Here is a 27,018-nt window from a genome sequence, read left to right as displayed (position 1 = left end):
TAGTTTTCACTCGAATTTGGTACCATGTTCACAAAAGTGGTGAGCTGATGATAAGATACAATAATCATAATAAAAAAATTCAAGTAAATACAAAATGTTCCCTCTTACTCTAAAAACCGAAAGAAAATCTGATTAAATAATTTTTGTTTTTGAACTTTATGCATCACTAGATCTTACATAATATATGATATTATACTCGTAAACTTAACCCGTACTGTTATCTGCTCTTTTGTTACAACCTGTATATATTATCATATCAAAATATACTGTAGATAACTTTTGCAAAGTTTACGCCGACGAACGGGTCGCGCTGGGTCATATTTTTAATTTTTATCACTTCTGTGTTCTGAATAAATAACAGTCGCGAATAGATTTTAGATCTAATCAGCGAAAAGTCTGCTTACCTACCGGGGCTGTGGACACTACAACTGACACGTAATCCTGTTGGTTTCTCTCCTGTGTTACACCAGTAAATAAGTAAGTAGTTTTTTATATAATATATCATTGAGGTAAGTGATCAAATCACCCGTATTTTCGGTCGCAGAAAATAAAAAAAATTTCGCGATAGAGGCTAACCTTACCTCTGCTGAATTTGTTTCAAACAATACATTTTGACCGAATTTAAATTATCGAGAGATCACTAGATTTGTAGGAGGTTCGCGGTTATCTTTGTCGAAATTAATTCATACTAAGTAACCGCCCATAATGGGTTTGGGGTTTGGTTTAGAGTGACATGACACCACTGACACGTCAAAACTCTGAAGTGTGACTCTGAACTACGTCGAATCGTAGAGATAATTAATTTCAAATATTTTATTTAAACGCTCTAAAAAGAAGAAAATAAAAGGTTTCCTGAAAAATATTTACTATTAATTTATATTTTTTTTGGTAAAATATTTTGACAAGCATTTATATAATATGTAATAACCTTGGGTACTCTGCTTGGGTTGTATGCGTGTAACGGAATCTTCGAGTACGATTTTTACCTACATATTTCAAGTAGTCTAATAATTTGAAACTTTGCATACTATGAGCTAATGAAAATGCAATAATATTTTGTTAAAATTTAAATTAAAGTTTCCGCATCTTGCAGTCGATCTTTAGTCTTTACTCTTTACCGCAAGATGCGGTCCGTCTATGGCCGGCCTTAGGCTGCCTTTCCACGAGAGCTGAGCGGAGCTGTGTTGCGAGGAATGTGTTTTTGAAAACCAATAGAATCGCTTCATTGACATGACTTTGCCATGACATCGCTCAGCGCGGCGGCTATCTAACACTGAAAGAATTTTAAAAATTGGACCAGTAGTTCCTGAGATTAGCGCATTCAAATAAGCCATTTCAAATAATTTCTCCCGTTTTTTCCACACTTTTCTCTATTTCTTCGCTCCTATTAGTCTTAGCGCAATAAAATATAACTTATAGCCTTCCTCGATAAATGGGCTATCTAACACTGAAAGAATTTTTCAAATCGGACCAGTAGTTTCTAAGATTAGCGCGTTCAAACAAACAAACAAACTCTTCCCAATTATAATATTAGTATAGATATGGTGAAGGAGTGCATCGAGCTAATATTATTTTGAAATTATGCTTTTATCATACATTTTTTTAACAAATAAAACATTACACACACAACAACACCAGAGTAGACAGAATTATAGAGTATACCGACTTAGAACTGAGGTGGAAAATTTTTAAGTTCGACGTATTATGACAAAAGTCGTCGCCAGGGTCCTCACTAGGGTCGTTACCTACAAATTTAGTTGTTTTTTATATTTTGGCACATGCAAAGAAAACTGTCAGAATTCAATTTCAAAATCTTCATTTTAAAAATAAATTATATCAGCCAGCGCGCCAGCCCTTAACTTATCCTGGCGAAACCCGAAAGAAATGACAGGTATTAATACACGTCCGTCTCTTAGCAGTCGAAGTACTGGTAGTTATGTCTATTGTGACAACACACACAGTAAGGAAAAATGACAGATTTTTGAGTGACAAACCTATACGCATACGAATTATACTCTTTTTTTTTTTTTTATGAAATAAGGGGGCAAACGAGCAAACGGGTCACCTGATGGAAAGCAACTTCCGTCGCCCATGGACACTCGCAGCTTCAGAAGAGCTGCAGGTGCGTTGCCGGCCTTTTAAGAGGGAATAGGGTAATAGGGGAGGGTAGGGATGGGAAGGGAAGGGAATAGGGGAGGGTAGGGAAGGGAATAGGGTAGGGGATTGGGCCTCCGGTAAACTCACTCACTCGGCGAAACACTGCGCAAGCGCTGTTTCACGCCGGTTTTCTGTGAGAACGTGGTATTTCTCCGGTCGAGCCGGCCCATTCGTGCCGAAGCATGGCTCTCCCACTCTTTTATTTCTGGTTGAAGTCTGTTGACAACAAGGTGACAAATTGAAAATGGATTATAATATAGTTTTTTTTATTGAATCTTAGATACTGAGGCCGGTATAAATAGTCAGTACTCAGTACTTAAGATGCGACCCTGTCTCAAGACGCGGTTCGGCTCTGTGATTGCTCCAAATTTTGACAGCCAACCAATCACAGAGCCTGAACCGTGTCTTGAGACCAAGATGCATCTTGAGTACTGACTATTTATACCGGCCTAAGACAATGCTGTCTGTCAGTCTGAGATCAGCTGAGTCCCAGATACAAGAGTTGAAAAAAATATGATAAAGTCAATATTTTTTTACAAATATAGGTAGTAGGTAGTAGCCCTAATGTCGTTGATACTAAGGTCGAATTTCGACCATTGGGCGATCTCTAATTATTATCTATTAATCGTTTTCTAGATTTTTAACCACCACCACTTGCAGTGTTACAAGAACGAGATGTTGAAGTTAGTGTTCATCCTGCAGCTGCTGTACGCCAGCACCAGCTCGGTAGGGCTGGAGGTGGTGTACGAGTGGTGGACAGATAACATGGAGTACGCGTTCCCGTCGCAGGAGTTCAGGAATGAGAGCATCGCGAACGGCACCTTTATACCCGAAGATTTTAAAATCAACGGCCTGGCGCTGCACAAACACAGACTGTTTATAACTCTACCCCGAGGATTGAAAAATTTCGTCACCGTAGCGTACATAAACGTTAACGGTACGTCTGTTTTTTCTATGAACGCTTCACACCACGTCAGTCTGGCCCCGTGCTAAGTACCCGAAGGACTTGTGTTACGGGTACCAGACAACGGAAATATATTTAATGCTTTTATACTTTACATATATTTAAGATTTTTATTATATGATACACTTTATACACATCCATGACCCAGGAACTTTGAAAACTTTTTGTTCCGTCGGCGGGATTCGAACCCGCGACCCCCGGCTTGAGATTCCAACAGCCCACCAACTGAGCCACAGAGGTCGTTTAATAATAGTTTTGAATCTCAACAGATACACTAGAATATGTAGGTCATTAGTAACCTTCTTCTATTTCCCCTGAGGCTCGGTCTGCGGGGCTAAAATGGTCGCTTTGAAGAATCATGATATGAATCATAATATGATTGATTTTTCTAAAATCGCAAAATGCAACTCTGCTTGCAATTCATTTCTGTATTTTTGTACTGATTTGACATTTGTCAGTTTGACAGTTTTGACAATTCATTTGCTGAATTGTTTGAGAGGAATTGCTAAATGTGACCATTTTAGCCCCGCTGATCTTTTTTACTTGTAGTCCGCTGTCCGGACAATTATATAATATTTTTTTGATGACTTTTTTAATTTTTCTATAGATTAGGTTTTTAAGATCGATACACGGTTTATATTTTATATTTGCAGATACCTCGACAATGTCACCGAAGTTTATGCCGTACCCAGGGTGGGAGTCCCACTTGCCCGACGAGAGGGGGGAACGACTGATAGGTCAGGTGTTCAGAGCTCGCGTGGACTGCTGCGACCGACTATGGCTGCTGGAGAAAGTCTCAGAAAACGATGGTCGTCTTCGTATCATAGTCATGGACTTGAACTCGGATAAAATAATCAGAACTTACACTTTTCCAGCCGCTTTGCATTTTGTACAGTTTTTTAATTGGGTCGTCGTAGAAGATGGCGAATGCGATAATACATTTGCGTACGTAAATGATTACTCGTCGGGCGGCTTCTGGACTTACTCCTGGGCGGAGGACGACTCGTGGCATATCGATGGATACGAAAAAATCGGCGACATGATATTGGCGCCGAATGTTGACGACGCTTTCAGCACTTTATATTACCAAACTTATTCAAATCTTGAAGAATATTTCTTTGTTTCTACGAAACATTTGAGGGACAAGCGCAATGCATCGTCTACGGTGCATTTATCCTATAAGGAATCAGAGGTCATCTATTTGCGTGCGTCCGCTTTCGATCCTGCGACGAATGTTTTGTACAATAGGTATCTATCGTCGTATAAGAATTTACACTTACTACTCTGCTGGAACAAAAAAAATGAGTGCCCTGTGAAAGGCATAAGCAAATTTACGATGAATGCGGTCAATAATACTGAGTTCGAGGAAGATATGGCAGTGGATGGACAAGGTAACCTCTGGATAGAAGCCAAAAGAGGACCGAAGACGGTTCTTTTAAAATTCAGTTCCCCGATTGATGTTTGCCCTGGAGTGGGTAGCAGTACCACAGACTATTAAGTAGTACCACAGTATAGCAATATTAGTCCCTACAGTAACGAAACGCCTTTGAAATCGCACGATGCCGCCACCGATGACAGGTACCGAGCAGATATGCCAGGGTTGCCACGAAACGGGAAATAAAATAAAAATAAAATATTGTGCTTGTAATGCAAATGTTATCATTTAATCTGTTTAATCAGCGTGTTATATTTACATATTATGTCGTACTGCCAGATATTTACGTGAAACTTTATTTTTAGATGATTTTAGTTCTCTATTTAAAAATTTAATTAACCCATCAAGCCCCATAAGCTCACCGGTGAGCGAGACACAATAGAATAACAATAGATTTCCAAGGATCCATGAATCACGATCGAAGGATTAATAATTAAGACGCATTCGAAATTTCGAATATATAAAATATCCAATAATTAATCACATGTCAGGTGTAAGAGAAGCACTTCAAAACCAGGGATGTCAGACGTACCAATTTCTTGGTACACATACCTGGTTTTGGTTCCACGTACCATGTACCAAGACTACTCGGTCCTTGTACGCAAAAATACCAAGATTGGCCCTTGACCGACCAAAATACACTGACCATATAGAATAACCGGCAAATTTCAAAGATGCATGTAAAAAACATTCCAATCAGATTTCCTTTATAATATAAACCTTTTTTATAGCAAGCAGTGTCGATAAACAGTTGTGTTGTGTGTAAAAATGTTGTTTCGAAATCACAATTTGTTCACTTCGGACTTCTTTTTCATTGTTTGGCTAAGCAAACAAACCCCCGTTTCTTATAAAAATCTTCGTTGTGAATCATTTATCTATTTTTTTTCAATATGTTTTACATTTTATACCCGAATTATGCAGTGCAAAATGTTACACTTGGTGTGTGTACCTAGCTAGGTAGGTACTAATTAGTATGTAACAGGGTATTTGACAGATTTTTAATTTATTCTATATTGTTTCTCTCCTTGTTACACTTTTTACAACGTAAACAATAAAACATAGATGCAAATAAATGCCGCCAAGGCCAACACAATATTAGTGTAAACTGTGAGCCGATATTTATGAAAATTTAAATCCTTTTTGTTTTTTGAATCAGATTTACATCCGTACACTGAACATTTATTATAATATCCCATTGTTTTTAAGATAAGTTATCGTTTTACAACACAACATTCGTAGACAACGCGCCAACGTCACCCCTGTGGGCGCAGGTATACAAACTCCGCGAGTTTGTGTACGCGGGCCCGCGCCGCCCGCTTCCCTGCGGGTACCCCTCCGTTGCTCTGCGCAAGTACATTCGTTTCACTACTGTAGGGATATGTCATATTGCTATACTGTGGTAGTACACAGAGCTCATTACGTCCGCCGCGTATTGATTATGTCAAATACTAATTAAGTACCTACTTATATGTTTTTTTTCATTTAAATTAAAAACGTCGATACCTCGAGGATACCGAGAGGATCATTATCAAGTCACCGTTTTGGCAAACTGGCTCAATGAAAGAATCTTTAAAATCTCAACCACTAAGCTACGGTACCACTAAAACTACATTTGCACGTCATTTCTCCAATTTTCTTTCTTCATATCTGTATAATAAACTAGTTAATCGATATTTTCAGTAGAATTCTCTGAAAGAAACCAAACATAAAATTATTTGAAAATCTACTTTTACCGTACAGTGAAACAGAAAATTTGTTACTGACAATGATCTAAATAATAAAATTGAGATTGTAGTTGTTCTTGCATGTACTTAGCTCTAGATTAAATTGCCCTGTTAATATGTAATAATAATTAATAAATATATAAGTTCATGTCTTATAATAATATATCTACTTTTTAATGATGTAGTCATCTGGTTCAATCTGCGATTCTATTGAATGACTAACGCATTCATTGAATGACACCATCCCATTAGAGTCAAGGCGTTAAACATCACAGTCAACGACTTGACGAGTTGTCCTTTAGTCATTCAAATACTTAAATATAATAAATCACAGATAAAACCAGATGACTGCGACATAATATTATATATGTCACAGTCATCTGGTTTTATCTGCGATTCGATTGAATGACTAGCGCATCTATTGAATGACACCATTCAATTGAATGACTAAAAGCTATGTCCACACTTTGCACTTTCATATTGGAGCATTCAATAATTGAATGCGTCAAGGAACGCAACGCCAATATTGTCATTTTTGAAGTTTTGGATACGGTCAGAGGGCATACGTCGCGGGCATGCCTCACGTTCGCTGTTGACTGCGCTATAACGCATGCCCTTGACGAACAGAAAAAGGCACAGTGTGGACAAAGCTATAGGACAACTCGTCAAGACGTTGACTGTGACGTTTAACGTTTTGACTAAAAGTCATTATAGTGAAGTCGTTAAATGGGGTGCTATAATTTTAAGTAGCCGTTGACGGGGTAGTAATAGGTAAATCCACGCTGTCATATTATTTTATTACAAGTCAAAATCACTTTAAAGCAAATTTAATCGACAAAATATCAACACAGTGCTATCAGCTGTGCGATCTATTTGACGCCATATTTGTTTTAGTGACTAGTAGCGCCGTAGTGGGAAAAAAGTGAAATACGTTTATTTACCTGACTGATTTCATGTCCGCTATCTTCAAAGAGCTATGTTACAAATCGCTAACTAGTTGGACGTTGAGTGAAGATCGTTCAATCGACGGTCGGCCGAGTCATTCAATTGAATAGTGTCATTCGATGAATACGTTAGTCATTCAATCGAATCGCAGATTGAACCAGATGACTGCGACATATATAACTCCCTCACAGGCCACAGGCCACAGGACAGGCTTCGCCTAGCGTGGGGGTCAGAACTGTTGGTTGCTGTAAAGTGTAAACTAATGTTTATAGAAATACATTTTAGTATTATTATTTTTGTAATTATTTTATCAAAATAGGGTTTATAATGTATACAACAAATAAAATTAAATTAAGAAATTAAAGAAAAAACCGCCAAACAGCTTTAAAAAGTAATGAAATAATATTTACTGACTTGCAATAAATAATTCCTAAGTTTAAAATAATATTTTAGTCCATGTTGTCAAGGTGTGTCGGGGGAGCGCCAAGTAAACTACCAGCGACTTTTGCATTTGTATCGCCAAGTCTCTCGATTCGGTTAGCTGTGAACTGACCCTTATGGCCATCCCCCAAACAAACGATCTTGACCATACATTGAACATAATATGTCGCAGCCGACTAGTTTAAATAGCCGTTCTTTGACTGAACAACGCCATTCAATCACACGGCTAGCTTTTAGATTGAATATTTTAGTCGCTCAAAACGTTCAACACTACAGCCGATTCAAAAGCCGGCGTCTAATTGAAGTAGTTCAGCGCGCACCGCTGCGGCGCTAGGTGCGTTTTATTTACAATATGGCGTCAACTAGCAGGTGTTTGTTGGTGTTTGTGGTTGTTTTTCGGAAAGAAAGTAATTAATAAAAGTTACAAGTGTTACTAAAGAGACAAAAATTATGGAGGCAAATACGAGTGAATCAAAATTTCAACAAATATTCGAGGAGAAATTACGGGATTATGAAATACATCACTAAGGTATTTATTGCAATTCCATAAATAATAAATCAGGTATAATTATTGTATGTGCTAAATATGTTCAAAATTAGTTAGAATACAGTTTTTCCAGCCCCCCCGAAAGGGGGGTTCGGGGGGCACAGCCCCCCGCCAAAACAAAAACAAACATAATCCAGAAAGTCTAAAAGTTGGTTAGGTTAGGTTAGAACTTAGACCACAACACAGAGGGAGCCGAGCGAGCGCAGCGAGCGTGCTGCGGCAGCAGCCGGCGACCGTCACCAAACAAAAGGGGGGCTCGGGGGGCGCAGCCCCCCGCCAAAACAAAAACAAACACAATCCAGAAAGTCCAAAAGTAGGTTAGGTTAGAACTGTGACTGTGCTGCGGCAGCAGCCGGCGACCGTCACAAAATACGCCTCAGATTTTTTTATTTTTACTTATTGCATTAAACTTTTGGTCACCCCTTAAACTTAATCCGAGAATAATCTTTCAATAAAATACAAAAAGTTTTCCTATTCTCCCAAATTATATATTAAACTAATGGTCACCCTAGTTAATTTGCCATTAAACCAGTTGGCTAAGCGTCGTCTAGCTGTAGTGTTGAACGTTGTAGTCAACAAGTCGACTAAACGACGTAAAGCCGTGTGATTGAATGGCGTTGTTCAGTCAAAGGGCTAGCTGTTTGATTGAGCGGCTATTTAAACCAGTCGGCTGCGACACATACTATACACATATTATTCGCTTGCTATACGCTATGTATGGTGCGCGATATTCTTGTGCTATGAGCTATATACTATATGCTATTATATTATAGCGTAGTCTGAAACCAGCTTTAAAACTAATAATCAGGACATATCCCGCCAAAACCACACAGCATGTGCACCCTACACCCATGGTGTTCATCACTCAACAACTCTGCGGATAGTCCGTCACTCACCAGTCATCGCTACAAACAGAGATGGCGCCCAAATGTTTAAACAAAATTTCCGCTCCCAGTTTCATGAAGGGAGATGGTAAAACGCCGTACTACCTAGGTCCACCATACGAACAAAACTATACAGGGTGTAACAAAAACAAGTGATAATACTTTAGGGTGTGTACGTGTTCCTTGTAGAGAGTTCGCTGTGAAAGTAGCAGCGCTGAAAGACCAAAATTTTTTTTCACTTTTCTATGGGGAAACTCGTGACGCTCGGGCCCTTGCCCATACAAAAGTGAAAAAAAATGTTCGTCTTTCAGAGCTGCTACTTTCACAGTGAACTTTCTACAAGGAACATGTACACACTCTAAAGTATTATCACTAGTTTTTGTTACACACTGTATAAAATAATATAATTAAAATATTTTATTCATCTTCTTCTTTTTATTTTCGTAAAAGTAAATACAACCACTTTTACAATTGATATTTGACAATTGACATTAACACCACGATAGAAAGATGTCGCAATTTACAACAGACAAGTATAATTAGTATTTGTACAACTTACAAGAATTCTTTGATTTCCGAATTTTATTAAAAGAAAAATTTGAATGTACGGTACATATTATACAGTACCTACTTTGACAAAGAAGACCTAACCGATTTGACTCTATTATAGAGTACTAGAGCACAGTCGCAACTCTTGTCCTTGCCCGGAACTCTAGAGTATATATACCTAGCAAAATTGGTTCAGCAGTTTGGGCGTGAAGAGGCAACAGACAGACAGATAGACACAGTGTTGTATTACACACAATAATAGTATGAATATAAACTGAAGGGCTAAAGTCGTAGGGAGTTCCATTTACAATGCCCTGACTTTTTCCCGGCAGTTCTGATCCCGGGTGATCCTGTCAGCCTAAGACACACAACACCTGTTCCCCACACTGGTATTCAAACATCTCCTGTGGTCGGTTTCAAAGAAAACTATTTATAGCAGCCTATTAACCGCTGTAGCTCAGTGGTTAGATTAGATGATTAGAGGTAGTAAGATCAGAGATGGATAAAAAGAGTAGTGTGTACTTCGATCGTGTGTACAAACTACAAGTTCTTATTAATAGCTTATAGATGTTTATCTCTGCGTCGTCACACTGAAATTTGTATACGAAAACCGTACATCTTTCTGCGATATAAAGTTAATTTACAAATTCAAGAGTATCATCATACCAAATATCATTGAAATTAGTTCAGCCGATTATGCGTGAAGAGACAACAAACAGATAAGCGGATAAACCGATTGACATGAAATTTGGCGTAGAGATACTTCAAATACCGGGAGAAAAAATAAGAAAAATGTAGATTTCATCGCGAATTTCTGCGCAACCAAGTGTTCAACAACTTCTACAGCCATTAACTCCAGAGGTCAGTTATTTCCAAACCATAAAGTCCAAATAATGTAAAAAAACTTTACACAAAATAAACCACTTCTATGAAATCTGTAGATTTCATGGTACCATCATTGCATTAGTAGTAAAATCATGAGAGCCCTTGACAGGGGATATTGAACTTTATTTCCTTTAGGTAAAGCTCAAATTAAGTAATTCTGACTTGACGTCGCATCACCTGTTACAGGCATGCCGTATTGGAAACACGACTTTATGCCAACGCAACAAAGTTTCAATTCTGTTGACACGTAATTCACAAATCCTTGAATTACCACGTTTTAACCTAAAACCAACTTTATCCCTTACAAATATGGTTTAAATTCCCCCAGCAAGTCGATAACGTATTTAGAGTTTATACAGTAGGGGTAGAAGGTCGTAAAATTTTACGAGCCCGTTGCCATGGCAACCCCGCCATTAATGTAGTAGCCGACGGGGGCGGTTAATTGTTGAAGATTTCGCTTTAGGAGCCAACGAGCGGAATGGCACCTGATAGTCTGTACATAGGCCGATGCTGTTGTAGTAATTGTAGTTCATACATATTTTAACTCAAAATAAAGGAGATTGGTAAGCCGCAATACATTTAGTGCCCTACCATGCTAAATTCTACCCAAACATGTTAAGTGTTAACGATTAAACAAATAAGATTTATTTTTTTAAAAGTCAACCACATTGACAGTACTTCGTCAGAAAACACAATTCGACAAAGATTTACATAGAATTACATAAGTAATAACATTTAATTTCCAAGTACTAAAAATGTTACATTATTGTTACTTTATCTCTTTGCACGGTACGAAACCATATAATTTTATGAAACTTGAAAGCTTTTTTTTTTTAAATTCAAAAACAATTCAAAATTCTTTATTAAGTATACAATAATATACAATAGTATAAAAGCTAGGTAGCGTACATCACGTCGTCTAATCCCATGCTAAGTAAAAACTTGTGTTATGGCAATCAGACAACGGATGCACGCCGAACAATTATATCCTAATATATATTATTTACACATTCACACACACAATCACACTACACTTTATCACGTAAAGTCTCTTTCGGCGACGTGATGCGCGCTTCGTTCGGGAGCCTCCCCCGGATTTTTGACTGATAATAGGGAAGGAATGGATGGCAATTGGCATATAATATGATAAACATAATATGTATAATGTATTATATAAAAGCTAAAACACTGCAGCCCTGTAAGTTGTAAGGGATGACAGACGAACGAACAGACAGACTAATGATGACAGATTGAAAATAGTGGTATTTACTTTTTAAATGTTCACCTTTCAGGTATTTATTTATTCTCTTTATGTACAAAATTATGACATAATATTTATAAAAGTGACAATATTACATTGTATTAAAAACTATCAAAATCGATTCATGCATTTTGGACCTTTTAATACCTGGAGACATATACATATAATAATTATGTATATACAAACAAAGTACAAACGCGTCAAAATTATAAACCAACACCACCTGTTTTTGTAAAGTGTCAAGAAATAAACATTCTTTAAGATTTAATTCCAAGACAAAACTTTGCCATTAAAATATTTACCACTCTCACCCCATTTAATTTGTAACATAATAATTAGTTAACCCCAGTTTGTATAAATTTAACCCATAAACCCCCCCCCCCCCTCACCCCTCCTGTAAAACTAAATTAAAACGTCACCGGTGCGACTTTTTACGAGTGTTTTTAATGAGTCCCGCTTGAAGGGGGTTAGTTACCCCCACAGTCCTCTCGTGAGTCTTGACAAACAGACACAATATGTGATGACACTTGACGCGAGCCAATTATGCGTTAAGTTGTGACAAATAATATTATCTGTACACAACACAAGTACTGATAAAGGTCAGCTTTCACCAAGGCGCGACGCAGCGCTGCATTTTTGGAGCACAAATATATATATTTTTTTTATGAAATAAGGGGGCAAACGAGCAAACGGGTCACCTGATGGAAAGATGGAAAGCAACTTCCGTCGCCCATGGCATGGACACTCACAATATCAGATGAGCTGCAGGTGTGTTGCCGGCCTTTTAAGAGGGAATAGGGTAATAGGGGAGGGTAGGGAAGGGAAGGAAATAGGGGAGGGTAGGGAAGGCAAGGGAAGGGTAAGGGATTGAGCCTCCGGTAAAGTCGGCGAAACACACCGCAAGCGCTGTTTCACGACGGTTTTCTGTGAGAACGTGGCATTTCTCCGGTCGAGCCGGCCCATTCGTCAATCCAATCATGGCTCTCCCACGTATAAAATTGACTAATTAATGTTCGTCTTTGAGTGCAGCAGTTAATCTTTGAAAAATATTAAATAATACTCTCAGAGAAGTCGATTAAAAGGCTGATGGCAGACGGCGATATAGTATGTTAAACCCAGCCGATAAATTGCGCCTTAGACGAATTGATAATCCGGCTAAATGTCATAGGTCGGCTATGAATTATTTTCTTCGATGGTACACCCTACGAACTCCAGAAAGAGACATAGAGTACATCCCATCAGGCGATGCGTCTGCTCGACTAATATGAACCAAGTCGCGTACCGCAGACGAGCGTTATTGTGTACGTGAGGCGCATTGCGATAGGGCGAGTGCACACTGCACACTCGTCTGTCAGATAAGGCGCATTTCACTTTATTACGAAGACATTAGGACTCCGGTCAGAAAAAAAACAGCGCTGAAAATTAGACCCTGTACTTTTTTAAATATTTAATACTAGATGACGGCCGCAACTCCGTTGTGCCAAAATTCGTTTATCGCGTGGGAACTGTACATTTTTCTGGGATAAATTGTAACCTATTTCCTTTCGCGGGTGGGTCCCGGGAAAACCCTATACCCAGCAAGCGGTTTGGACGTGAAGTGGTAGTAAACAGACGGACAGACACAATTTGACATTTATAATATTAGTATGGAAAGGAGCAAACGGGTAACCTGATGGAAAGCAACTACCGTCGGACATACATTCGCAACATCAGAAGAGTTGCGGGTGCATTGCCGGCTAAGAGAAAGAGTTTAAAATGTAAACTCTTTCTCTTAGCCGGTCTTTGGTTGCAGAAACTGCAGTAGCTTCACTCTGCATCCTCTATCGGTTGTATCACGGGGAGTGCTCCGAGGAATTGTTCGGAATCATACCACTTGCAACTTTTCGCCATCGTCCCACGCGAAAAATATACCATCCTCATCACCTTGATGAGTGGCAGTCTTCCACCGTGCGTTTCTCGTGTAACTTTCTGCCGCGCACTGTAAAACTCTGGAACAAACTGTCACCGGCAGTATTTCCGGACCTACAGGACCTGCAAACCTTCAAGAAAAGAGCGTATTCCCTCTTAAAAGACCGGCAACGCACCTACAGCTCTTCTGATGTTGCGAGTGTCCATGGGCGACGGTAGTTGCTTTCTATCAGGCGACACGTTTGCTCGTTTGCCGCCTTATTTCATAAAATAAAAAAATATTTCATAAAAACAAAACTTTTTTAAGGGTTGCTAGTTACTAGATTTGGTATATTATCTGCTATTTCGTAGCTTTTATCGCCAAAATTTTTCTATTTTTTTTTTGCGTTTCGTCGCAAATATGGTTTCACTTCTGAGCAAAGTTCGGTCGATAACATTTTAAAATGAACATTATAAAGCTTCGAATATCAGACAATTCTTGTGCAAAATACCTAGTTAAAATTTATCTTGTTATCATGCCGTCAAAACTGTAATTTGACAATGTGGTTTTGTTTTAAACTAAAAAAATCCTAATTATTATTTTCTCGCACATTATATTAAAGTAACCAGGCCTTAAATGTATGGCGAGTTGCCAATCTCCTTTAACTTTTTACTCCCAATATAATTAAAATGTTTTGTCATTTATCATGTCATCTGACGTACAAATGAGAAAACATTTGTTTCAAAGCTCTGCTACCCTGTGTAGTATAAATGATATATTTATCTTCACTCATCATTTGCGAGCTCAGCCAAAAATAAAACCAAAATGGCCGCTGTTCGAAATTCAATTTGCGCGCCAAACGTGCCTTTGTTAGGGATGTCAGCTGCCATCGCGAGAGAAAATATAAAATATCAAATTTTACTCGAAGATGAGAGGAACTGGGGGTAAAACAAGTCAATATTATGGGCCACAAATACGATCTACATTTACCGGGATCTTCGTCGTCGAAGATCACCGTGTATTTTTCTAGATAAAAAAAATATGTTGTCCCGCGCTTAAGAGTACCTCTAGATACTATTTAATCAAAATCGATTCATCGGATCTTTCGTTACACACATGACTGATGACACACATAAGCTGAAACACCTGCACCCGTAGCATGACTACAGTCGAAATACGAAAGTGTAGACAAACAGCGGAGATAAACTGAAGGTGTCGTTCCGATCTATACCGCGGCTAGCCGCGATCGACAAAATTCAATTAAAGTGCCACTTTATGACATAGACTCTACATCATAAAGTAGGATTTTATTTGAATTTCTAGGACTATAGTCTATGTCATAAAGTGGCATTATATTTGACTTATTGTCGATGGCGGCTAGCCGCGGTAAAGATCGGAACGGCACCATCAGTTTATCTCCGCTGCCTGTTTGTCTATACTTTCGTATTTCTACTGTAGCCATGCTACGGGTGCTGACTGCTGTTCATCTTATATCAACGCTATCCATCATCGCCTCATGAGACTGAGACCCTAGTAAATTATCCTCCACAACTTATGTGATCCTGGTATTCCAGTCACGCGCGACCCGGATACGGCGCGCAGACTCCGTCAGGACTGACGATAATTATACCTCCTCTCTAGTTATCCGGATATTAGCTACCGGTAAATATTTGTACCAGGGTTTTTTTTATTTATTTTATTTTATTTTACCATTTATCTAGCCCATTTGCAGGCATTTATGATGGTTTGTACTTTGTAGCAAATAGGTGAGATTTCCTCGGCCCCTTTTGTGAAAAAAAAAAAAATCGGCCAAGTGGGAGTAAATGATATCGAGCAATAAAGGCCAAAACAAATCGCTAAAATATTATTAGGATACGGCATACACACCGCGTGGAAACGAGACAACATTATTCTCGTGCGAAAGAGCGAGGTAAATACGACGTTCAGTGTTCACCCTACGACCTGCAAACCTTCAAGAAAAGAGGGTATTCCCTCTTAAAGGAGTGAGCACACTGAGACGAGCCGTGCCGGGGCTCATCGCCAAAATCCCCCTCCAATTATCCGCCTACAATTTGTATGGAAGCGGAAATCCGCTGCGCCCTGACACAGTGTGCGATATGCGCATCCGCTTCCATACAAATTGTATGGAGGCGGATTTTTGCGATGAGCCCCGGCACGGCCCGTCTCAGTGTGCTCACTCCTTAAAAGGCTGGCAAGCGGCAACGCACAGGTGCAACTATTCTGATGTTGCGAGTGTCCGACCATGGGCGACGGTATAGTTGCTTTCCATCAGGTGACCCTTTTGCTCGTTGGGCCCCTAATTTTAACAAAAAAATCTGTGACGGGATTATAGTTTGAGGCAGATCGGCTGAGGCCATTGACCGAGCATTGCCCATAAAGTTAATATACCTAGCGGAATAGAGAAACAAAGGCCTGAGCAAGAGAGATGTCACTATCAGTAACACTGCGTGGTAAAACGAGACGTGTGATACATGACAGCAGCACTCTTTTTTTGACCTGCAGTCGGCACGTGCCGCACGTTGACAATTTAATCGCATAGAAATCATGGTGGAAATCATCATGCTTGTGTAAGTGTATACGTACACATATTTTTACACACAGATGAAACCAACTTCAGTTTCGTTTGACAGCTCAAGATTGTTGCTCTACTCCGCTAGGTATATTAACTTTATGGCAGTTTATGACACTGCTACAGCTGATAAAGAACGAAATCCACTTTGAACGATCTTTGTGATTTGATTTTCTTCCGTTTGATCCGTACAAAATGGAATGGTTCTTCAGATGTTCCGGTCATCTCTTTGATGTTTTCAATATGCTCACTATTTTTAGGTTAAGGTCATTCACATCGAGATGCGATGCGGCGCTGCAAGATTCAAACTTGAACTTTATTATGCATTTTGGATTCCAAAACTTCGAAAAAGAAAAAAGCGAGGAGTCAGTGATATAATATTATGTAAATATGTCGCAGTCATATAGTTGAATCTGTTATTTGACGAAATGACTAGCGAAATCATTGAATGAAACCATTTAATTTACTTTGACTCGACGAGATGGCATTTAGCTACTAAATTATATGGTTTCTTTCAATGAATTTAAGTAGTTATTCTATCAATAAGATGACTGCGACATATTACAATATCTTTCTCTTCCAGACTGTTTTCGGCAATTTTTTTTTTCGAAAAAAATAGCTGCTTACTATGTTTTATCTTTCCATGCCGATACGTCCATCAGGTATTGTGTGCGACCGTTCACTTTTTAATGCGCGCCATTCTATTCCAACAATTCGAAACCCGAACATGGCGGCCATTGTTTCAAAAGCGCGCGGAATAATTGACAACTTATTTTTTTTATTCGTTTTAGAGGATTAGAAATTTCGGCGGAGAGCTTTTCGAATGAATGGCAGTTTATCTAACTTTTTTTATGAAATAGCTAGCGATTTTTCGCTTTGGAGAGCTGAATGGTTCGACCGTCTAAATTCTAATCCTTTGTATTGGAACATTCCATGGGGGTTTTGTTTTTATGATGAACTAGACTTTTCGACTTTTTATGACAAACTAGACTTTTCGACGCAAACAGAACATTTTGCTAAAAGTAGCCTAATATCATTTCTTATTGTCTTGCTAGTCTTTTCGCAAAATCGGTCAAGTAGTTAACTACTAGATGACGCAACTCGTTTATCGCGCGGTAACCGTACATTTTTCCGGGATAAAAAGTATCGTATATGCTTTCCCGGGACTTGAAAGTATCTCCATACTAAATTTCAGCAAAATCGGTTCAGCGGTTTTGGCGTGAAGAGGTAACAGACAGACAGACATACACACTATCGCATTTAAAATTATAATATTAGTATGGATATGGATTTAGCACACAGAGTTACAAATAAACAAACAAATCATTAATTATTATTTTATGTTATTCTTATCATTGTAGGCCTTCCCACCTAGGCCATGCACAAAGAAACATGAAACATCTCAATTCTTGCCGATAGTGGCATCCACAATCCACCTCCTTCAGTTTCAGATAGCCTGGTATTCATCGCTGATAGCACATAAATACGAAAACACTCTCCAAAGACAAATAAAACCGGCTAAGCGCGAGTTGGACTCGCGCACGAAGGGTTCCGCTTCCGACCGGTAAAATTGCGTTTTTGAGGAGCAAACCGGACAATTGCTATTTTGCCCGGAGCGGCGAAATAGCTGGATCGGGCGCTGATGACTGATAAGGTTCTTTAATTTAGGTCTGAAGAATCCGGCCTTATAACTAACCTACGAGCTCTCTGTTAAAAAATTTTAGAACATTCTTGCAAGAAGTTGCCTAAAGGCTTAGCCTAGTTCAGGCTTAATGCTTTAAATGTACTCTTTATAGTCCAATCACTTTAGACCAAATTAGGAGCAAATCTCGGAAAATCGAGGTACCCAGTATATTACCACGTAAAAACTTGTAGTTTGGCATCCTAAAACAGTTCTGAAATTCACATATAATTGGATGGTCGCAAGTTTTTAAATCACGGGTAGTCATGAGGTTCCAAAAACCCGTTTTTGATCGAGACTACCAGTTGACCTCAGATAATTCTTCGACCGCACGCTTTACGCCCTCTATTTTGAAAACAGTTCAAGGTGTAAAAAAATGTTAAATAGAAAAGTTGTGGAGAATTTAATCCTCTACAACTTTTCTTTTTATACAAAAAATATTTGCAAAAAAATAATAAAAGAGGTTTTTGGTGACTTTTGACCCCTGATTTTAAAACGTGCGATATGTGAGTTTTGAGAACTGTTTTAGGATGCCAAACTGCAAGTTTTTACGTGGTAATATACTGGGTATCTCGATTTTCCGACATCAACTCTCTATAGTGACTGGTCTATTATTCAAATGACATAGCAGACATTGTGCAATATCGGCTGACAAACCTGCTGCATAGGTGTCGCAACTCGCAAGACTGTACTATTCTGCTTAGCATTTTCGGGAGTGAAGTCTTAGTTTATGCAACTATCGACATGTCCCATCCCTACCTTCAAAACTAAAGCCCGCCACTCCAGCCTCCATTCACGACTCTCTAATTAAGAAAACGTTCACAATATTAAAATTACACTTTCTACATCTGAATGAAAAAAGTCGAGGGCACTCCACAAAAATAAGTCTTCTTCTACAACATAGCCCTTACTGCGACGACGTAAGAACTATTTTTGTGGCAAAAAACTCAGTTTCACTCGAAATTCTTCAACAATTTTGCACGAAAATAAGCGACTACTCACTATTTTGCGAGAATTCGTATTAAGTTGAATGCTACTTAAACTTTCAGTCTGGATGGCCATTTGCAGAATACCCGGTAGAAAATACTCGAGTAATTTTATACTTCTTTTGTTATTGAGTATAAAAAAATTAAAAAATTATAATCCTGCACATTGTATAAGAACTAAGGAGTGAAAAACCTACCGAGAGTCTGACTCGAGAGCTGGTGCTCATACAAACTAATATTATAAATGCGAAAGTGTGTCTGTCTGTCTGTTACCTCTTCACGCCCAAACCGCTAAAGTCCCGGGAAAGGACTTTTTAGAAAGGTTTTCAAATGAATCTATAATAGGGTGTGTCCTAGACTTAAAAGGTCAATGACCGCCGGGGACACCTTATTGCATTTTCACTATAGTATAATATACCTAGGTAATCTGCACGTTAACGTATTTCGCATTCTAACGGTAACATAACAATAATTTCTCATACAGTCACAGTGTTTGTGCGCGAACTGCTCCAAGACTCAACCCATTTTAATGAAATTTTTAACCGAATTCCAAAAAACGAGGAGGTTATATTATATTCAGCTGTGGATATTTTTTTTTTGTTAGTACATTCGTTAGGCTTGAGAATAGGTTTTTATCTACTTTTTATACTAGAAATAATTTATATGGCGAAACAACATTTGCCGAGTCAGCTAATATTCTAAAATGTCGCGGCTTAATCATTAGAGTTTAGACAATAGCACTGACGGCTCAAACTTGTGCACGGATGACGACGCCACCATTTGGCTAATCAGCGCGTCACAAATGCGGGGTATTTTGAAATAAAAACGCGACAATAGACGACAGACAATAGGTGGGTTCCGTCGATGGCGGAACAAAAACTACGGACGCAGTTGGGGCATGTGGCTGATGTGGCCCGCCGCCAACCGCCGCGCCGCCCGAGAGCCAGCGAGTGCCAGCGACAGTCTTTCGTCATTTTATAAATATGTAACTAGATGACGCCGTTGCACCAAAATTCGTTAATCGCGCAGGAACCGTACATTTTTACGAGATTTATGCCTGTTTTCACCAACTGTCTCCTAACGCTAAGTGTTCCCTAGCGGTCTTTGCGGGTCTAATATCTCTTAAAACAAACACATTTAAAAAAAGTAATGTTTTGCAAAAGTTCTTACGCCCTAAGGACGAACGTGACACACAAAAATTCGTGAAATCTTGAAGGATATGTACCCTTAATGACCGCTAGGGGACCACTTAGCGTTAAGAGGCGGTTGGTGAAAACAGGCAATAGTCTGTCAAGAAAGTGAAGAAATTAAAAAGTGGCAACATCGTAGTGTCATCCCTTTCAAATAAATCTAAGAAAAAAGGGATTACACTACGATGTTGCCACTTTTTAATTTCTTCACTTCCTTGACAGACTATACAAATAAACAAATCTTTATTTTCACTTTAAATTTTCTACATGCTAATCTTACACAATCACTATCCATCATCCAGTATCCACACTAGGATTCCCTGTGTCGTGGAGACCAGTCTCTTCCATGATCCATCATGCACATAAACACTAGAATTCACTAGATACAATAATATACAAAGTATATTTTTATTTTTAAGAGATAAAAAGTATAGTCTGGCAGTAAGAACGAATGTTTGGCGTTAAGAAGAACAGTTTCAGTAGCCCAAGTGGTTTTGCTAGTCGTGAACACATTTTAAAACTGTGATATTGATATCGCAAAGTGCGAAAAAGACTACTGTGTAAGTTCTGGCATTTTTTTTTAAATCGTCCTTAAAATCAGCAACCTCTTTTGATAGTCGTATAATTAGGGAATAATTTTGAATTTTATCTTTTTGAAACTAAAATATGTCAAAAGAGTTGAAAAATTAATTTAAAAAGTTTAAACGACAAACACAAAGTAAATGTTAAAAAAAGTTTGGTAAGACGTCACTACGAGTAACACCGTAAGATTATATTGCTTGTTTTTAATATAATGGAAGATTTTGAAACAACACTGTTCAATTCTTTCTATTTGCTTAATCCGAAGGAGTCATCCCCAGACTCCAGCCATCTTATATTGTAATCAAAATTTTCCATTTTCAAACCAAACAACCATTGCATTACTCTAGCAACGAGACGTCTCTGTATTCGCATTTTAAAATTTCAAAAACGAATGAAGCGCGTTCGAATCCCGAACGCATTCAAATGACAGCGCGCGCGTGTCACAAAAGCGCGGGAAAACGTTATTTTGAATACTACCCTCGTGAGACTTCGACACTTCAATGTTGACATTTCGAAACGATTTCAAAACGCTTTTGAATCTAGTCGAGGACCTATGTCGGTTCAGGTTTATTGTAACCATGCGCTTCTCATAGTGATCCTTATGTCCTAGACATAAAGACTAAAGCTCGTATCACAGATAAAATAACTATTGACGTGCGTATTCAAGCGTACTTCTGACTATACGACCATGTTTGATTCGTCATATTCTGTGAAAGAGATAGAGTGTTGACAGCCTTTCTATTTGTTCGTTTGAAAATGGAAACGTACCTACATTTTTCAATATGGCCACACATACCTACCATTCACTTATGAAAATATTATTTTTCTAGCTTATCTGTTAAACTATTGAAATATGTCTTTGTAGATATCTGTCGAATCAGAATTGGAGGACTAGCATATCAATAAGACTATGTGCGTTCTCATCAATTTAATACATGGTATGTACAATATTTATATATTTTATAATCATTATTTTAAGAACTTGATTTTCCAAAACATCTCACTTAAATTCTGCTAACCTAACACCTAGCTGTAGCGGTCATTGACCCCTGTCAAAAAACTTGTCAAAGAAGCAGGGGCATATCGCACCCACCACTGCAGTTAGAGCACAGCAGCTGCTGTAGTCTGTAGCAACTAGCACATAGAGAGTAGAGACATAATATACCAAATCTCTAAACAATGGGAGAAAAAAGGTTATTGAGGGTAGAAAGTAAAATAGGCCCAATCTCCTACCCTTTTCCCTTCCCTACCCTCTCCTATTCCATCCCTACCCTCCGCTATTCCCTTCCCTACCCTACCCTCCCCTATTACCCTATTCCCTCTTAAAAGGCCGGCAACGCACCTGCAGCTCTTCTGATGCTGCGAGTGTCCATGGGCGACAGAAGTTGCTTTCCATCTGGTGACCCGTTTGCTCGTTTATTTGATAAAAAAAAATAAGTATGGATAACGAATCTGAAAGTCATGAGACTAGAAATTTTTAATTCCCAAAATAAAACGCTGACTGAAATCACACTTTGATTCTGAAATGTTATAATTATTATTTTAATGAGGTCGCGGAGTACGCGCTACAGATTTTATTTTACTCTCGCAAAGCTTTGATTCAAACGGGTAGGTAGCAGGTGCGGTATACGAAGGTCTCAGAAAAAAAACCGGCCAAGTGCGAGTTGGACTCGCCCATGAAGGGTTCCGCAGCAGCAATAATGTTTATTTTTATAAAATTAAGAGGTTTTTGATTTATTTTCATATTTCAGTTGATTTAATTAAATTAAATTAAATTAAGGTTTACCATTTATGACGTATAAAAAAACTACTGGCTAGATCTCGTTCGAACCAATTTTCGTTGGTAGTTTTTGTAGTAATGTACAGACAGACAGACATGACGAATCTATAAGGGTTCCGTTTTTGCCAATAGGCTACGGAACCCTAAAAACGGTCCATAATGCATGAGCGACGGTGGTTACTTTCCATCAGGTGATCCGTTATTATTTTTATATGTATGTATACAGTGTGTAACAAAAATAAGTGATAATACTTTAGGGTGTGTTCGTGTTTCTTGTAGAGAGTTCACTGTGAAAGTAGCAGCGCTGAAAGACCAAAAATTTTTTTCACTTATGGCCAAGGGCCCGAGCGTCACGAGTTTCCCCATACAAAAGTGAAAAAAAAGTGGTCTTTCAGTTCTGCTACTTTCACAGTGAACTCTCTACAAGGAAGGAAGGATAAGGGGGGTGTCCTGGGGGTCCGGACCCCCCCCCCTATTACTATCCATCTTACTTGTCCAATTTCGACAATAATATATTATATGTACCTCGCCGAATAAAATCGGTGTGGGACATGTATAAAAAAATATGTTTGATTTCATTAACACGTTGCTGCTGCGGAACCCTTTATGGGCGATTCCAACTCGCACTTGGCCGCTTTCTTACGTTAGGGACCCCCCCCCTTATCAGAGCTATATATACGCCCGTGACACACCCTAAAGTATTATCACACAGATTTGAATTTGAATAAAGTATTATCACTTATTTTTGTTACACACTGTATAGATAAAATAATAACGGATCACCTGATGGAATATGGATCACCCTATCACCCTAAAAAAAGGGTTCAAATAAGATTGTAGGTTAGTTGTATATCAGCGGTGCTGAATATGTTTTGGTGGTGGACCGCGGAAACCTTTTAACAGGTGGAATTTTTAGTGGACCCCCAAAAATCTGTCTTTGAATGAAGTGTCTCCACGCTGGTGTCTGATGACATTTCTAAATAAAAACAATTTAATAAATGTATTTCTGGCGGAGGCCTTTGCGGAGCACAGTTTCAGAATATCTGTGTTGTAGAGAATATCACCTTATCATCGACATCTTTTCTTGAAAAATTTAATGCGATTTTAATGACAAAATTACGGATTTCTTTTGTTTATCTGTTACTTTGTCAATTTTTCAGTAGAAAGAAAACGTTTCTGTGGTGACCATGCTAAACCTGCAGCATGACAAAACATTTTATTTTTAGGGGAGGTCCGTCTTTTGACGGACCTCACCTAAAAATAAAATGTCATTTCTAAAAGGGTTCCGCCACGAAAAAAGTTTGAGAACCATTTTGCAATATAATAATTATATCTAGGGAAAAAGGTGAGTCAAGGAGCCTACCACAGACATAGATCAAGATAGATACCGCATGTCGCTCCATTTGTATGAAAACGAGCGTCACTTTTTTCCTACCTACTGTGATGTACCGATGATAAGAATCGTGTCCATTATCTAGGCCAACGTTTCTATTTGAATTTCTACAGCTCAACACGGCACTTTTAGGCATTTAGGCATTTTTAAAACTCCGATTGACGTCCAATTCTGATAGCAGACTAAAGAACAGACTTTCGAAAGACGAGCATTGCTTTTCGTTTGGGAACGCGAAGTACATACACATGCGGTATCTATCTTGTTCTATGTCTGTGGAGCCTAGTCTTTTTTAGAATGCTTAGTACTTACCATTATGTCCTAAGCATAGTTGGGTATCTGAAAGAAAAGAAAATTATTATTTTAGTCCAAAATTACTAATGGCAAAAATTCTAAATAAAACATGATGGAACAACATTTGTATTTTCTGTATGAAGAAACCATTTTTGCCGTAGGTTCCCATAGGAGATATATCACTTAAGAATGGAAACATTTAAAAAGCCACATTTTTTACAATTCAACATTTTCAGGGCTCCGTAAAAACGTAGGGTACGTTACCAAAGGGTAAAAACTAAAAACGTATTACTAAGACATCGCTGTCTGTCCGTCTGTCTGTTACCTTTTCACACCCAAACCGTTAATTAGATTTTGCTGAAATTTAGTATGGAGATATTTTGAGTCCCAAGAACAGACATAGGATACTTTTTATCCCGAATAATATAATAATAATAATATCTATGGACGCTTCACACCACGTCAGTCTGGCCCCGTGCTAAGTACCTGAAGGACTTGTGTTACGGGTACCAGACAACGGAAATATATTTAATACTTTTATACTATACATATATTATATTTAAGATTTTTATTATATCATACGTACATAATACATATATTTAATACACATCCATGACCCAGGAACATTTAGCCTTAACCATGATTTCGTCAGAAAGGGTACCTCTTACGCGATAGAAAGAGAGCGCACATGTTACATGTAGGCAAATATAATTGTAGGCACCTAGCACTGCGCGGTCGGAATTTGAACTTTATAGCATCGCAACAAGAGTTGTAATTTTTTTAAACGGGTTTCACGAGTTGGACTTCTGTTGGTACTACTAATATATATTCTGTGCCTTAACTATAACTATAACTTTAACTTTAACCACGCCGCTGGTGCAACCCACCCTAGACAAAAGAGTTTGGGAACATCTGCTCTACTCAAAGAGACAAGTAGAAGTAGACTGATTTCGTCTCAAGTGAAAAGCCAAATGTCCGGACATAGAACCTCCCTCTTTTTTAAAGTCGATTAAAAATACAAAATCATAAAAAAGTAATAGGCAATCATAAGCCTAGCAATAAAGTGATGCCAAGTGGTTTCAGTATTATATCTAGGACTTAGGTAATCTAGGTTACTAACAATGATATCCATCTAGAAAATGAGAAATGCCCTTATAAAACCACCACTACCACTGCCGAGCTAAATTGAGCCTTATTGTAAACACGTAGATTACATTTTCAATTGTCATTAGGTATAAAAATACCACAACTGTAGTAGCAAACGAAAATGAGCTTTATTGGAAGGGGATAGATTACATTTTGAGTTGTGACTACTTTTTCAATGGAATCATTGTGGTCTATGTCACAGGCTTCAGCGATTTTAATAAGCCGAGTGAAACAATAGAAGATGAAAATGAATTTCGCTCACAAATTAGTCTAAAATGGAATGGCATGGCATTTTCGTAAATGTAAAAATTTATAGCGAATTTCAGAATTTATTGTAAGGCCTTTTGTTTTAGTTATAAAATGTTTTTAGCATTTTGATGGTCCTCAACCCTCATAGTTTGTATGATAAATGATAATATAATAGAAAGTATTTCGTAGCACTTTTTACGGCAGACTTCGCATTAATAACTTTATACGGCCAATTTTTAATGAAAGACAGTAGCAGAACACAATATTTACACAGACAGGCCGTGATGGACAAATACGATTTCCACCAAAACTGGGAAGCTGTCATTTGTCAATATCATGTACAATCGTCGCCGATCTTGAGCAATCATAGACGTATATTATAATATGCTCATCTACACGTTCGTATTCGCTGGGATTGGTCCATCATTATTAATTAGTCATAAGTCAACACGCACGTCGCATAAGGCCGTGTTCAGACGACACGCGCCTACCCCGCTCACGCCACGCGCTTCTGCACCACCCGCGTCAAACTAGCTTTGTTTGTTGATTTTATTTGAGTCTTTAGGCACATCAATATATCTCAAATTGCATATTTTATCGAATTCCACTCGCGTACGCCACGCACACGCCACGCGCTTATATATTAGTATCTAATATAAACCCCCCCCGTTTGGACTTTGGGTTTGTCCGGTATTTTTTCGCGACTCACCTGGCAACCCTAGCTGTAGCTGTGTGTGCTGTGTGGCTATTCTACTGAACGAAGTAGTCCAGTCACTAGTAGTTTTAAATGCGTGCGCGGGACGTGCGCGGGGCGTGCGCGTGGCAAGCGCGGGCGCAACGCGTGTGCGGGTCCTGCGCGTGGTCGACGCGTGTCATCTGAACGCGGCCTAATAGTACTAGCACTGTAGAAGATGATACATACATACTAATATCAGAAATGTAATAGTGTGTGTCTGTAATGTCTGTATGTCTGTCTGGTACCTCTTCACGCCCACCCTGAACCGATTTTGTTAAAATTTGGTATGGAAATACTCTAAGTCCCAGGACAAGACATACTTTTTCCGGAAAAATGTACGGTTAACGGTTCGATAAAAGAATTTTGACGCAACGGGCGCGATTGGCGATTACGTGAAACTGATGTGGCGATGCGTCACTTCGGCATATCCGCTAATCGCTACCTCTCAAGACTAACACCACACGCGTCTCGCCCCATCGTAATATCTGGAGAGTTTGTAAACTTGTAATTATAACACCACATGATCCTGTAGCGATGTGAACCCTATTTGTATAGGAATAAGGTTGAAATTGTGTTCATTTATTTGCAATTACAGTACCACATGACGGTGCAGCGATTGTCAACCTTATGGTAATTGCGATAAAGTCGAAATTGTGTACACCAACCGACCACACATCATCACCATTGTACCACGGAGGCGCCGTGGTCCAGTGG

At 38.7% G+C, this 27,018-nt stretch overlaps 2 protein-coding genes across 2 annotated transcripts in view; one reads left to right on the top strand and one right to left on the bottom strand.

Annotated features, from left to right (window-relative positions):
- The window catches only part of LOC121738116 (tyrosine-protein kinase-like otk), a 67,316-nt gene that overhangs the window by 26,141 nt on the left and 14,157 nt on the right, over positions 1–27,018 (bottom strand). The window contains exon 2 of the mRNA XM_042129970.1: positions 24,192–24,218. Within this exon, the coding sequence (XP_041985904.1) occupies positions 24,192–24,218 (27 nt within the window). The remainder of the gene's footprint in view (positions 1–24,191; positions 24,219–27,018) is intronic.
- Positions 380–25,830, top strand: LOC121738126 (protein yellow-like). Its single transcript, XM_042129998.1, has 5 exons — positions 380–479; positions 2,828–3,094; positions 3,775–4,592; positions 10,130–10,132; positions 25,819–25,830. Exons 2-5 carry the CDS (start codon positions 2,833–2,835, stop codon positions 25,819–25,821), a joined length of 1,086 nt encoding a protein of 361 aa, XP_041985932.1. The 5' UTR covers positions 380–479; positions 2,828–2,832; the 3' UTR covers positions 25,822–25,830.

Source organism: Aricia agestis, chromosome 22 (assembly GCF_905147365.1).
Source record: "Aricia agestis chromosome 22, ilAriAges1.1, whole genome shotgun sequence".
In the NCBI taxonomy this organism is placed as follows: domain Eukaryota; kingdom Metazoa; phylum Arthropoda; class Insecta; order Lepidoptera; family Lycaenidae; genus Aricia; species Aricia agestis.
The sequence above is the reverse complement of the archived record's forward strand: the minus strand, read 5'-3'. Positions and strand labels throughout refer to the sequence as shown.

Excerpts from the sequence above, each read along its gene's own strand:
- LOC121738126 (XM_042129998.1), top strand. The coding sequence starts at position 2,833 with ATGTTGAAGTTAGTGTTCATCCTGCAGCTGCTGTACGCCAGCACCAGC. Across the intron at positions 3,095-3,774 it reads AGCGTACATAAACGTTAACG|ATACCTCGACAATGTCACCG; the intron begins GTACGTCTGTTT and ends TTATATTTGCAG.